At 39.2% G+C, this 14820-nt stretch overlaps 1 protein-coding gene and 1 long non-coding RNA gene across 2 annotated transcripts; one reads left to right on the forward strand and one right to left on the reverse strand.

Annotated features, from left to right (window-relative positions):
* Nucleotides 1-327: 327 nt before the first annotated feature.
* Nucleotides 328-11819, reverse strand: LOC138614615 (calpain-1 catalytic subunit-like). Its single transcript, XM_069688152.1, has 22 exons — nucleotides 11776-11819; nucleotides 10019-10296; nucleotides 9803-9872; nucleotides 9601-9719; nucleotides 8751-8884; nucleotides 8477-8651; nucleotides 7918-7992; nucleotides 7509-7594; nucleotides 6918-6992; nucleotides 6486-6646; nucleotides 5268-5425; nucleotides 4856-4867; nucleotides 4545-4753; nucleotides 4385-4424; nucleotides 4214-4282; nucleotides 3277-3334; nucleotides 3105-3166; nucleotides 2869-2937; nucleotides 2683-2761; nucleotides 2065-2181; nucleotides 1125-1177; nucleotides 328-955 (listed from the first exon to the last, which is right to left on the reverse strand). Exons 2-22 carry the CDS (start codon nucleotides 10253-10255, stop codon nucleotides 929-931), a joined length of 2085 nt encoding a protein of 694 aa, XP_069544253.1. The 5' UTR covers nucleotides 10256-10296; nucleotides 11776-11819; the 3' UTR covers nucleotides 328-928.
* Nucleotides 10825-14632, forward strand: LOC138614616 (uncharacterized). The gene is made up of 4 exons (XR_011310305.1): nucleotides 10825-10997; nucleotides 11469-11579; nucleotides 12775-12847; nucleotides 14544-14632. It is a non-coding gene; the product is annotated as an uncharacterized lncRNA (long non-coding RNA).
* The last annotated feature ends 188 nt before the right edge of the window (nucleotides 14633-14820 follow it).

Below are 14820 nucleotides of genomic sequence, written 5' to 3' on the forward strand. Positions count from 1 at the left end.
AATTCAGTGATTACAAGTCTGAACCTCACGGACAAGTATGTCAGTGTCCTCCTGCGTAAAGTGTGTCCGGTGGTGCCGGTCTGCTCCTTCAGCCATTAGAAACTGTCAATAATCTGCACCGCGGCAGTTTAAAGGGAACGAGAGGAGCTCATCTGATTGGTCATGATTGAAATCAGCTGTGACACACTTTCTAATGATCTATTCCTTCGACTTCACCACCACCAGCTGCACTACAGTTCAGTGCAAACGAGTTGGCCACACCTACTTGTGCCCCCGGAACAGCAGATGTCTTCAACAATAAAATGTTGTTTGATATTAACAGCAATATTCAAATGAATAAAACAATTTTAATGTTGAGTAGTTTTACTGAAGAACATTTAATACAAATAGTGTATGAATGGCATTTACTTGTAATGCAACGTTATTAAGGTACAGTATTTAAACTTTTACTTGAACAGGTAAATCTTTTTTTCACTTCTGGGCTGGATATAAAAACACCACAAAGCCCAGTAGAAATAACAGAGTAGAAAATGTAGATGAACGATAGAGTTTAAAAATGATGCTATTCTCCAACTTTATGGAGAAAAATCAAAGTGTACAAAGTGAACTATATAATAAACAAACAGTAAAATCACAGAAACGTACACTGATGTTTGTAGGGACGGCACGTGTTCAGGTCTGATCACTTCTTGTAGTATTGGATGTAGTAAAGACAAAAGGTTAAAGACCTGTGCGACTTTGACAAGTATCCATATTGTCACAGGAGATTTGATTCTTCTTATATTCAACAATGTATAAAATGGTTCATGTTATGTTTGGAGTTATCAGTCAACATCATCAATGAAACCGGAAATTGGGGTAAAACGTCTGATTTCCTGAAGCACAGATCTCATATGTCCAGATGTGTGCGTCCATCTTCACAGCTGGGTTAAGTGTACATCGAAACGTACATCCACTGGAAGTAAAGGAAGAGTTTATTAATGCAGTGCGACTATTAAAAATGAATGCAGGTTTTTATCACTGTAAAATATGAACTTGAGTTTTTCTGTCCTCTTTACTTCCGTCTGAATCAACAGCTGTGGTTTGTTAGAAGTTATAAAAAGAATGAAGAAGGTTACTTTTACCTCTGATTGTTGCAGAGTCAAAGCTTTTCCATCAGACAACTTTTTGAAGATTTCTGTTGAGCAACACACAGATTGCAAAAATGATTTAATCATATTGGGCCTCGTTCAGTGTGTAGAAATGTGCGAACGCAAAATCTCCGACGGATTCAATTTTTGTTTTCATGCACAGCGGCCGATTTCGTTCTCACCACCTCGTGTGTGTTAGTGAATCAGAATCATTCTAAATCTACAGGCGGGTTTCTGCAATTAGCATAAAGTAACGCCCCCTTTCCTCCATATAAGGACACCTGTTTGTCTGGAGCTGTCATGAAGAAAGCAATGAAGTAAAGAGAGTGAAGAGAAGTTGACAAAGATGACACAAAATCTAAAAGAAAAATTCCACAACAGCGGAAATTAAAACAAGGTGGAAGAAAAAAAAGACTTTTCAAAAGTGTTTCCTCAGGATTAAAAAAAAAAAGTATTAATAGTTAATTTCATTTGCAATTAATATAGTATTTGCATTTATATGTGAATATTTTAATTAAGATAATAATTGATATGAATTAAAAGGCATTATTTTCATGGTTAGCTTATTTAATACATTCAGTCAACGCATTAGTAAACTAACAGTTTTCAATATTGTCGTTTATAAAACATGTTTTTAATGAATGCAGGTTTATTATGATAAAAAGAGGGTGTTTACATTTTCTAAGACAGCCAGGCAGTCATCATTTGTTCATACCCATGGTCTGAGTACGAGCAAAATCAGGAAAGAAAATATTGATGAATCCCAGATGTTTATGAATGAGGCCCATTGAGCCCAAAAGTGAGATTAAATGTTAGAAACTATACAATTATTTTCAAATGGTGGACTTCTAAATAAAATAAGTTTAATCTTCCCACTTTGAGATAAGATATTCTACATTATGCATCTGTGGTCATCATTTGTCACTTCACTCACTGTTCATGCAGTCCAAGCGAAGGACGAGACTGATGAAGTTCTCCAGTGTCATGTGGCCAGAGGAGGCGCCGTAGCGCAGAGCCATCAGGTTGAGCATGTCATCACTGACCTTCACGCCTGACACACACACACACACACACACACACACACACACACACACACACACACACACACACACACACACACACACACACACACACACACACACACACACACACACACACACACACACACACACACACACACAGAGTTCAGGAGGAGTTTGGAAATTGACTTTATTCCAGTAATGACTTGGTGAAACCTTCTGAGTTAAAAAGCAACTACTACAAATTTACTCCACACGTCATCATTTTGTTTTATTACAAACTTGTGCAAAATGTTGTCATAATTAGCAAATAAAGTTGAATTTTGGCCATTGTGACCTTTTACCTCAAAATGTAATGAGTTCATCCTTAAGATGAAGGGAATGTTTGGCGTGTGAACAAGGTTCAAAGTTTTATTGTCATTTCATATTGCTGTGTAAACAACATAGATTGTTTTTGTTTTTATCCAAAATTCAATGAAATAAGTATAATTTGCATTAGATATAATTTCTGATAGATATATCTTCCGGCCTACCTGAAGCTAAGAGTGCGTTCCTCAACTCATTCAGTGAAAGCGTTCCTGTTTTTGAGACATCAATGAGGAAGAAGATATCCTGGAACAATAGGAAAAATATAACAACAATAATCAGATCTACACATATTTATATCGTATGAATATGTATGAATACGCTTTACTGCGGCTGGACTTGTTTCTCTTTACCCTGTATTTGACCACTTTGTCCCACAGACGGACAAATTCCTCGCTGTTCAGTTTGCCTGTGATTGACGTCTTTTAAACCGAACATTAAGGTAACAAAGCTCCTGAACTTTAAACCAAGTCATGCGTGTCCTCAACAAAGAAGGTTTGCTTCCATGTACACTCTTATATGTTTTATGTAACTACAGTCATATGAGCAGCTTCAAATGATGGGAGACTTATACTGAGAAACGGGATACGTCCATGAGAGCGACCATGCTGCGGCAGGCGTCCATGCTGAAGCCTCCAGATTTCAAGTCTCCTAAAAGAAATGCAGACAGATGTGAATTTTACACAGAATCGCCCAAAAAACATATTAGTACAATGTGTTTAAATGTTGATGGAGCTTGTTAAAGCTTTCACAACACAAACCTTTCAGGATCTTTTCATTAAAGAGCCTCTGGAGCAGCTCAGCGTCCACTTCTTCATACTGGAAATGAGCAAATCGTTTAGCTCTTTTTGTTTCTTCAGAAAATCCCGACAGAAATAAGTTTCAGCTAAATGCTCAACTGTATGTATGTAGCTTCTGTTGGTCTGCAGTCTGGGGGAGCCAATTGTGTTGTTGTTGTTGTTGTTTTAACTAAAGGTAGTGTGCTGAGCAGTGAGAGTGATACAGGAACGTCTCACTCTCAGCAGCCACAACTTCTCTGAGATGTTTCCAGGCAGCTGAAGGATGCTGCAGAGTCGTCTGATATTTCTCTCTCTACTCACTACAGGTGTCACGGTTCATCCTCGTTGGTTAGTTTTGTCTTATAAGTTTCTATTTGAGTCTGTTCTCGTTGTTTGGTTGCAGTCTGTCTCTCCCTCATCTTCTGGTCCTCTCTGTCTCTGTGTGTCTTTCAAGTTCACGTCCTGTTTTATTTTGAGGACTGACTTTCTCGTCTCACTTCTGTTGTCTTTACTTCCTGTCCTCTCATCTTCCCATCTGTGTCTGATAGTTTCCAGGTGTGTTCAGTTTCCCCCTGACCACATCACCGGCATCTCAATCCGATTTATCAACTAGTGATCAGTACGTTTTTGGTGTTTTGACCCTTGTTTGTCTTGTGAACTCTGTTCTTGCCTTTTCTTTGCTTACCTGGCTTCTTCTTTTTTTCCACCCTGGACTGTTAATGACCGAGTTTGTGGATTTTCCTCTTAATGCATGAAGCTTTTGTTTTTGCACCAACATCATTGAAAGAGTTTTCTTCTGTACTTCTGTTTCTTGTTGTGCATTTGAGTCCATTTCAAAGTCCAAATCAAACTAAAGGTTTGTGAATAAATGTATCTTGTTGTTATGGTGTTATTTTACCATATGCGAGTGAAAAGTTACCTTATCGGAGTATTGACGGAAGAATTGTTTCTTATTTTTGTCCTCCTCTACATTTTTGTCCTGCTTGACCTGCGATTTAAAAGTGAAATTAAATAAATTCAATTATATTTAAAAAAAAAAAATAGCAAGATAAACGTAAAAAATAATGACAATGTATTATTTATTACTCACCTTTTCAACTGGCTCATGTGTTTGGTTATTTGAATTCTCACTGAGGAGAAAGACAAATACATTACATTTTCTCTTTATATAAAACAGCAGTAAAGTGTCACATATTCCTGCAGATGATGTTTTGATGACTTGGCGTCTCTGTGTCTGCGTGTGGTCGTACTAGCAGCTGGTCTCTGCCCTGGAGTGGATGGTCAGGATGAAGGAGGCGGTCTCGTTGGCTTTGAAGGTGGACGGCACGATCAGGTATTCAGCCGGCTTCAGCGTCAGAAACTTGATCACCTCACGAGCATTCACGTAGATCTTGGTTTGGGCGGCGGGTGCGTTTGTGCTGAAGAACGAGGCTGGGAACTTCCCCCTCTGTGTCTTATACTGAAAGTATACGCAGATATTTCAGGTTTCTTTTATCTCTTTTAAGAGGAGCTGGAGTTTATGTTTGTCCATTATCAAGGACGGGAAGAAAATATTTCTTACCTGTTCAGTCACCTTTAAGGAAATCAGGGGGACATTTTTTATATCGGAGACAAAAGGACATTCATTAAATTAATAAGTGTCAAATATTTATCATTATTATTTATTTTATACTCCAACTCGAAATGAAAAACTGAATCTGGCCGAGACTTGCTACCCAACTGTTCTCTGAACTTCAAATAATAATTATTTTGTCGTTGTTTGGTTAAAGTTTTTGAAATCATTATCTGGATTTCCCAGCAACTGCCATTCAATATTATTACAAGAAGTTTAGTTTTCATTGTTCGTGAAGGACAATCTGAGGTCTTCAGCAGGGTTTAATTGTTGTTTTCACTTAATCTGACAACTACGGCTACTTTCCATGGCTGCTGTATGCGTGACATACCCATAATAAACAATGAAGAGTAATATTTACCTCAAATACAGAGAATCCGATGTGGAGGCTTTGCACCAGGCGTCTGTTCCTCTTGTCAGGTTTTTGCATGAGAGACACCAGCAGGTTTTTCTGACCACTATATTCTGAAAGTTCACCAGACACCTGGATTCGATACTGCGGATTTGTCCAGAAACTGTCTGGAAGCCGAAGAGAGAAACAAGGTTCATTCACCTGATTTGATTGGTGAAAACCAGACGTTCTTGTGATTTATTGACGGCATCAAAAATGACTGCTTATTTTGTATTTTACAATGTCAAATAGTTGCATGACCTGGAGTTGCATGTTATAATTGTGCTTGCATGTCATGTCATTACCTACTGTGACGTATCTGGAATTGTGTGAAATACAGCATTGCAGATACAGACACCTCAAATTAGTTTCCTCCATTTGGTCTTCTGGCTTCTTTGCTTTAAAAGGAGCCAGAAGACCAAATGGAGGAAACTAATTTGAGGTGTCTGTATCTGCAATGTTGTTCTTTCCGTCACCCCAGAGCTTATGACACAAGGTGAGGACATGAACATACATCAACTGTAAATCCAGAGCTTCGTTTTATAGCTCAGCTTCTTCTTCACCGCGACAGATCGGTACAGCTTCCACATCACTGCAGACGCTGATATAACAAGTGCAATTTTCTAGGGCTTTAATTTATCAAAACAAATGTCAACACATTTCTAATGTACAACCCCATTTCCAAAAATGTGGGGACACTGTAAAATGTAAAAAACAGAATATAATGATTTGCAAATGATGTAAACCCATATTAAATTGAAAATAGAACAAAAACAACATATCAAAATGTGAAACTGAAAAATATGATTATTTTATTAAAAATATACGCTCATTTTTAATTAGATGGCAGAAACGTTTCAAAATTCCAGCTTGTTATCAGTGTTCAGTTCAAAAGCCAACATCCCTGATGTTACAGGGGTGCATTAGAGCGCATGGCATGGGCAGCTTGCATATTGTACAGGCATCATTAATGCTGAATGATAAATGCATTTTATTGGTGAAGCATATGCTGCCATCCGGACAACGTCTTTTTCAGGGAACACCTTGCTTATTTTAACACGTTTCAGTTTACATGATTTTGCAAATCATTTTATTCCGTTTTTATTCACATTTTACACAGCGTCCCAACTTTTTTGAAAACAGGGTTTACATAAAAAACAGTACAATGTGATATAATGATCTGATTACCTCTGTTGTTCATGCAGCCTCCGGCGGTGGTTCCTGCAACCCATCGGCCTTCAGTCATGGAGGTCCTCCATTGACAAACGGAGTTTCCATCAAGGAAGTCTGGACTCAAACCGCAGATGTCGAGATCTGTGTAGAACTTACAGAAATCCTCCAGAGTCATCCTGTTAAAATCAGGTACATTTTGAAAAAGAAAAATGTCCGTTGGAGGTGATGTGAAAATGTAAAACCCTGAGCTTGTTAAGTACAGAACATGTTTCATTAAGCAAAAAATATGAATGAAAAAAAGGAAATTTTGTAATTTTCTGCCTAAGTAGTAGTTTTCTGTGCATTGTCAATATAAAGCATCGACTTTGGTATCTCCTAGATGTGAGTACGACAGAAAAAAATGTAGATGCTAAGAAAAATGTCTTACATTCGACTAAATTTGCTTACCAAAACTCTCCATCATCAGCCACTGAATGGCATAGCTCACGATCTTGAGAACTCACGGTTTTCCACAGAGAGGACCTTGAAAATAAGAGAAATAACATCAGTTTTCAACATTCAAGGGGAAGTAACATGTAATGAAGATCTGTGTCTCCTGACATAAATGGCAATTCAATTTTTGTGTATGACAAGCCAATATTTTAAGCTGCCTTCCAGACAGACATCACAGTGGAATATTTTACAGCAACTGGCAAAACCAGTTCAGCATACGCAGAAAAATGTTTTCAGATGACAGTTTGACAGCCTGCTTGACTTCCTTCTCCAAAGACCTTCAGCCTTTCCTTTGCTACTGCAGTACAGAACATACTGTACCACTGGAGCAGTTATACTTTGAGACAGCAAAAGAGCCACCTTAGCAACCATTTGGCTTTCATGTAAGACTGTATGTAAAAAAAAACCCATAAAAATGAAACGCAAGAAATTTAGTTTGACAAATTTAGTTTTTTTGTAAATTGGAAAATAATCAAAAAATTGTTAAAACATGAAATTGAAACCGACATCTTTGTGGGACAGTCCCAGAGTGCGACTTGCTCTCACCGGTCGCTCCAGGCTCCTTCCCACTCTCCTTTGCCCCACGGGTTCCACAGACGCACCAGGCGTACAGGTGTCTCTTGGCTCATAATCTGACCAACGATCATCACCAGAAAATGTACCTGTCATTATGTACCTCAAATGTATAACGCAAGAAATTGTTTCCTAAATTTGAATATTTAACAAAGTATGCTGAAAGGATACGTTCAGGATTTTTCGAGTCTGTCTGAATGCGACCGTGCAAACGTGTATGAGGAAACCATGAACCTGCCAAGACAGACTTGAAAAATACAAAACCCATCCTTTAAATACAAGCCTGAAAACCGAACTGCTTCAGAATCTTTTGCCCGGCTTTTATTTATTCCGAATTGAGATTTACTTTCAGTTTTAAGTGTAACTAAGTGCAGTTCTTCACCTGTTTGACACCTGTCACAGTGTAGGCGTGGCCTTGGACCAATCCATTCGGCAGCACGGTGTTAGCAGATGTTTCCTACAAGCCAACGACATGAAGGCGTCTTTTTAATGCTGGTCCATGGGGAAACAATCTAGGGTCACATTGGTTTTTATGTTTTATAATTTCAACATCAAACATAATAAGTATGCTCAAATGAAGTGTCCTTTAATGAGTTCTTTTGAACCCATCAAGAGTATTTATGAGGTAAATCAGTTTGGGCACGGTAGAGTTGAAGATTGTATTCTGTTTATTATGAGAAAAAATTCCCCAAATTAGAGGAAAAGTGAAGGAAAATTTGGGATGGTGTAATGTCCGTCACATGATTTCAACATGATTTGGCAGGAAGAAATGAAACCCATCATCATTTCTCCACATTTCAGGACGCTACGTTCATTTGGTCTGTTAGGATGCGACGAGTTAGCTGCAGCAGTCGTTGAACTTACGGCATCTCTGAACGGTCTACATGCTGATGAAGAACAACTGTTCGGTGTGTCTTTTTGTTTGGTATATTTCTATGTACCCCTTGAGATGTACCGCACCCCATCAGCGTGCTGGATTGACCAGCTCTGCACATCAACTCCCACAAGTCCGGAGGAGGCTTGGACAGGTCGACACACATGTGCACACCGCCGGTGAAGTCCATCATCGCCTCTGAAGGAGTCCCAGCAGTCATGTCGGTGTAGGAACCACAGACCCTGAGATGAAGGGGATATAGTGCTATATCCTACCGATGCTCCAGACAAAATTAATTCATAATTTATGTTTGAGAAACAAATGCATTTTTATTTACGTACTTGGCATAACCCTTCTCCAGCAAAGCAGGCCAGAACTCATTTTCATCTTTGGCGTGAACAAAGATTAGTTTCCCGTCAATTGTCGGCAGCTTGTCATCGACGACGACATCCATCCACTTCCCAAACCTCCAGAACTGAAAGGTTAAAAACGAAAAGCAACATAAACAATTTATTTTGATATGAGTTTCAATTATTGCCAAATGAAAGTAGAACAACGGTCATTTATGAGTTAGCAGAAACCGCTTTCACGTGTTCATATGAAGTGAAGAAAGTTTGTGAATATTATTCCCCCAAATCTGTGATGTGCAGACTGTAAGAGTTCTATAAAGTGCCACCTTTTCTATTGTTTTGATCCCACTGTAATTCACAGGTAAATCTTGTGCTCCATTTTACTGTCACCCCTGAAGACACCACCACACTTGAAATTCAGTTCTCACCAAATAGCAGCAATTACCCATTTCCTGTCAGAAGACCATGGCCTCCGACTTGGAGGTGCTGACTCTCAAACAATAACTTTAATTGAACTGTATTTGCAGAGCTACTTTGCATGGATAAGTGAGACCAAGTGATATGACCAACATCTCCAGAACAGCCACTAAATGCACTTTGATATGTGATTGTTTTATCAGCTCATACTATTTAATGGAAGTTGCTAGACTGGAGCCAAAACAGTCAGAAGTGTGTCACAGTAAAAACACATGTAAAATGCACTTTGTCATTATGTGAATAATGATGGTGTTGTGTTGCATCAGACATTCAGCAGAGCATGTTTAAAATGTTTTTTAACCATTTTTTTTTTTTTTGAATGAACATCTACTTGTTAAAAATGGCAATACAAATAAGTATTTACCCTGAAGTGAAACAGTCCGCAGTAGTCCTTGTCAAACGTTTGGTCGAGGGGAACGACTTGTTTGAAGACGTTATCCCGGAACGTCAGCGCTCCGATAGACGCAAGAAACCAGCAGTTTCCTGTTTAAAAAGATATTCAATGAGTCATTGCTGAAACTGAGAGGCACAACAGTAACATACTGTGAATGAAGAAATGACCCTACCAAGTAGTCCTTGACTGAAGTCAAACCTGGAGAACCCATCAAGTATGAAGGACGGATTAGAAGCAATTTTCTGGAAAAAGGGGAATTAATTAAAGGTTGGGGAATTTAAGTTTGAATGCAGAGCAATGCTGTGAGTTTCAAATGCTTGATGACACATTAACATTCAATGTTACACCAGATATCATCTGTGGTTTAATCCTTTTTTTAAACACTCACTGCTGGTCTCAGCCACACCACGCGGGCCAGGTCCGACGGGCTCAGGATCCCCTCGCCGATGGACCCGCTGTCCGGTGGAAAATTGTCATCGATGTATCTCAATCCTTTGATGACAAAGGACTTTTTTAGATTCTGGAAGTCTTGCTTGAAGACACTCTTTGGGTTGGTGATGCTCCCGTAACCGTCTTTCTTTTGTCGAGCCTCTATGATGTCCTGACACACACCGGGAGGAGGCATGGCTGCTCTGTTCGTACTCTGCTCACAACGATTGAAAGAATCTGTAAATGTTAAAAGTTTTGGGCTGAGGTCAGTGTAAGGATCTCCTAAAATGTCAAGTAGGACAAGACTTTCTTGCACTTACAGCATTGTAAATGCATCACTTAAGTGATGGCACGGATATACTTCTGTATACATTGTGTAAATGTATAAATTGTAAATTCTGATGCATTTTGAAGCCTAAAAACAAGAATGAACTGGAACATTGGGCAACTCTAAGATCTGGCAACGGGACAGTATTTCTGTCAGGATCCCCGTCTGACCTGTGTTAACCTTTTGGTTTCCCTGATCTCCTCTCCTGATGTGTTCTGTCATTCCTCTGTTTGTTGTTGTTTGCCATGTGCTTCGTGTTTTGTTCTGTCCTCCTCTGCCCGCCTCCAGTCACCTCCCTCGGTCACACCCCTGATCAGCCTGCAAGGCTGCAGACTATCCAGTTGATTTCCACCTGCCGGTATATCAGCGCTGGTCCTGCAGTCCCGGGTTGTCGGTCCATACTATCTGCTATGTCCACCAACCCGTAACCTGTCGTCAATGCTGCCAGCCATCTGTCCTGTTCTGTCGTCTTGCCATGGACTACCTCTATCCAGCCTGCTGCCCCGTCGGACCGGGAAACCACACACTCTATCCAGCCTGCTACGACTCATCTTCCACCAGCAAATACAGTCTTTTCTGGACCTGAACTCGATTCTGTGTCTGCATGTGGGTACGATCCAGTCCCGCCTCATAACAATTTCTATTTGTTGAGCAGTAAAGACGTGAGAGTGCCATCTGTAACCACTGACATGGTGTTACAAATATTCCTCCTTTATGGAATCAAACGTAAATGACTGTAACATCATTCAGAGAAAATAAAACTGCATCTATTTTACTTTAAATTTGGAGCATTTTTGTACAATCATTGACATGCAGTCCTCCATTGCTGGGTACTTCTAGATGAGCCTCCCAAATAAGCCCCCTTTCCTTCAGTTTTGCCTTCTCTTATGCATACAACAATGTAAGCTGATTCAAAAAAAAGAAAAAAGACATTTTGGTTGCTGATTCTACAAATAACTGCTTAGTTTGTGTATAAATCTTACCAACAAGCCTTCTGTGTTTTTAAGTTGAAGTCAGGTTGCTAAAATGATATTTGCAACATTGGTTGTTTGTTCTTACAAGTGTTGGATTTTGTTTCCAGGTGTTTTGTTATCTGTGAGGGAAACGAAGTCCAACACTGGAGGAGCTCAACATCAAAGAAAGGTGAATCCTCATGTTCAACACTTTTGAAGAACCAGATGGGTTTTTAAAGGTTAGTAAATGATCTCTCTCATTTAAAAATGATTCTCTGTGTGGTTTAATTTTTCTGCTGATTTGTATTCAACCTTTCGTCCTGTCGAGCCGTCTCTGTGATCTATGATATCTGGATGTTGACTCTGTTGATATGCAGCCTGTTCCTGAGTTAAATTTGAATAAACTATTTCCAAAGTGTGAGAGGAATATCTTACCTCACTGGCTCAGGAGAGAACGTGTGCAGTTCAGTGGAGGCAGGTTGGATCAGCAGGTGACAGTGGAGAGGCTTTATATATTCTCTGCTGATGTCACAGGCCTCGCAGGTTGGTGAGGAGGAATTATGTTTCTTACCTGGATGTTTGAACAAACTCCACCTGCAGGTTCTCTTTCCGTGGAAAGCGTTGCAGTCATTCCTGGAGTTGTTGTCATCGCTATTTTATAACACACAAAGTCTTGTTTACTTCTTAGGATGTGTGTTCAGGTTTGTATTAATGTATCTCGATCAAAACATCAACAATAAAGAATATTCAGGAAGATATTTTTTATGACGGTAATATTCAAACATTATCAGTCACTGTAACTATCAAATGAGTGAATGATTGTGGATGCTGAAAATCAAGCAGCAGTCCGAGACGGACTCGGCATTTTAAATGTACTCAACTAATTCTATTGTTGTGTGCAGGTAGCTGAATGTGTACTAACTGTGTGATATGATGTGTTTGAAAACATTGATTGGAATGATTTCTGCCATGGCAGCTATCACACGCAATCTTACTGGCACAGTGCATCTCAAGCACTTGTCAGAACTTGCAAACAAACAGGTTTTTCTGCAGTCTAACCCACAAATCTACTGTTGAACTGTAAGATTGATGCATCCATGATATTGAAATTCTGTCAGACAACAGCAGGTAAACACAAGTTAGTGTTTGGTCTCTGACCTCATCTGCCTTGTCAGAGCCTGCAGTTGATCCTGGGTTGGAGGTGCAGAGCAGAGGGAGAGATGGAACATTTTACACTTATATTTAGATAGACTGCCAAAATTTGGTGGAAAAGTTTACTGAGCTGCCATTTTTCTATGGAATCAATACTTTTACTTTTAACTACGTTTTGCTGACGATACCTCTTTACTTTTACTTGTGTAAAGGAATTATGGAGTAAAATATATTAATACCTCCTCCACCACCAACTAATATATACCTGTATGATATTGTTAGATGACCAGATCAACAAGAGAGACGGGCTTTACAAGATCTTCTGAACTCTGAACCGGGGACGACTGGTGTCCAGGTAATATTCACCAACAAGCACCAAAGATGAGTACTCGTCCACACCGTCATATAGACAAGAGTCAACTTCATTTTTTAGGTTGCATTTGAGAAAAAAAAAATCCTTCAACAATCCTGCTACTCCCGAATATTTCATTATGCAAAACACTTCAGAAAACAGTTAGTGGTTATGTGAATGAGGAAGTGTTTTAAGATGTCAGTAGTGTGACAACAAGAGCTCTTCTTAGGAATTCAAAGTGTGCCGTGCCAATTCATTTGTTTTTAATGGATTCAGAAGAAGGAGGGTGTTTTGAGTTCATTGGACATTTGAAGTAAAAAGAAGACACTGGAAGACGGCCTCCACATACAGGTGTCAGAATGAACCATAATAGCAAAGGCAAAGTTTGATAATTGGTCATTTTGATGTTTTGACTATTTTGATTCGTCACAAACAATTTTAAAGAACATTTTATTGGACTAAGTAAGTAATATAAAGTAGCTACGAATTGTAAGACGTGCTTCACACACATCTTTGACCGACACAACCAGCACAGTTTCAAGGTGGACACCTGAAATTACTGTCTCCTAATTAATATCTGACCAAATGTCACATGTTCATAATCATCTATAAATTAACTACAACCTACTGCTGTCAGACAAGCTTCATATAATGGTGTAAAAAGTAGCATTTTTTTCCTTTGAAGCACTGCATACAAATTCTGTATTCTGTTAGTTACATTGTTTTGTACAGAAATAAAACATCTATGATATTCTGTCCCAGCATCTCATGAGACTCTTCTGCAGTGTGAGGCTTGAATAGTAATCCTATCGCAATAGACTGAAGTGAAGTGAGGTGGCTCCATTATTTCTTCTTTGTGTCTTTATGAAACCGGGCTCAGGTCATACGACATTCTTTTATCCGGCAGCGTTTCTATGCAGCTGTCAGTGAATAACAAATTATAGGTTTCATTAAAAGGAATTGCATTTGAAAACAGAGCCTGCTCGTTCATGTACGAGGTTTCTGAAGAAGTGGAAGAGGTGTGTGATATGCTGCACCAATCCGAGAGACCTGTACGTACATACCTTCAGTGGGGGTCTGTGTGAAGGTTAGAGATTTAATGAAACAATAAAAAACAACATGTCTTCAACCTGCCTGCATTAATTGTTGGTGTTCCAACAGAGTGGGAAAGTACATCATGTTCACATGGCATCGAATAGTTAAAAAATAATACATATATATATATATTCTATATTTCATCTAGAAGTTAAACTCTCATTCTGAAAAGTTTTCCAACATAATTATTGAATGACTGGTCCCCATTTTGCTTTTCTTATTCATAACACAGTGTTTCATTAAATCTCTAACCTTCACATGGACAATAGGAGTTCACCAAGCATTGCATTTGGAGTTCTGCCCAAATAGTTGTTATCTCGTGAGAGCAGAGAGCCTTTTACCTTGTGCTTTCAAGAGTGTTTTTAAAATGGGTCTTTGGGAAACTCCAAGAAGGCTTTTATATATCTTTTAGTCAATACTTCTGTTGGACATCCTCATAGCTGAGTGGTTGGGCTGCATTGGCACAAATGCCACTGATGAGTCCCTGGTTCAATTCCTTGCCAACCGGACTTTAGTGCATGTATTTATTCTCCTCTATGTTTTTACTGCTTCTATCCTTCTTCTGCCTAAAAAAGGGATCTTAACAAAAGTGTCTTCTGTTTAGAAGCTGCTCGGACATAAAGGCCTGACTGAAGAAGTGCTGAGCTGGTCGTCCTTCCAGCAGATTCTCCCATCAGAGGACTTCTAAAGCTTTGGTTGAGTGAGCGTTGGGTTCTCGGTCATCTCCTTGAATAAAGGTATGTGTGGTTCCAACCTTCTTCCATTTCTATATAATTGAGGTTTCTGTGCTTCTGGGAACATTCAGAGCTTTAGAAATGGTTTCATGAGCTGGTCCTGATTACGAGAGTTTTATCACAGAGGGCAACAGAGAGCTCCTTGCG

Source organism: Brachyistius frenatus, unplaced genomic scaffold, assembly GCF_029030835.1.
Source record: "Brachyistius frenatus isolate BFR_SWC_R1_liver_20210118 unplaced genomic scaffold, ASM2903083v1 Contig_534, whole genome shotgun sequence".
In the NCBI taxonomy this organism is placed as follows: domain Eukaryota; kingdom Metazoa; phylum Chordata; class Actinopteri; family Embiotocidae; genus Brachyistius; species Brachyistius frenatus.

Bases quoted from the DNA above. Each gene is read 5' to 3' on its own strand.
- LOC138614615 (XM_069688152.1), bottom strand. From the start codon at position 10,255: ATGCCTCCTCCCGGTGTGTGTCAGGACATCATAGAGGCTCGACAAAAG. The intron at 5,426-6,485 runs GTAATCAGATCA...TTCGGCTTCCAG, and splicing joins AGGCTGCATGAACAACAGAG to ACAGTTTCTGGACAAATCCG. The intron at 3,335-4,213 runs GTAACTTTTCAC...GCTCATTTCCAG, and splicing joins TCCGTCAATACTCCGATAAG to TATGAAGAAGTGGACGCTGA.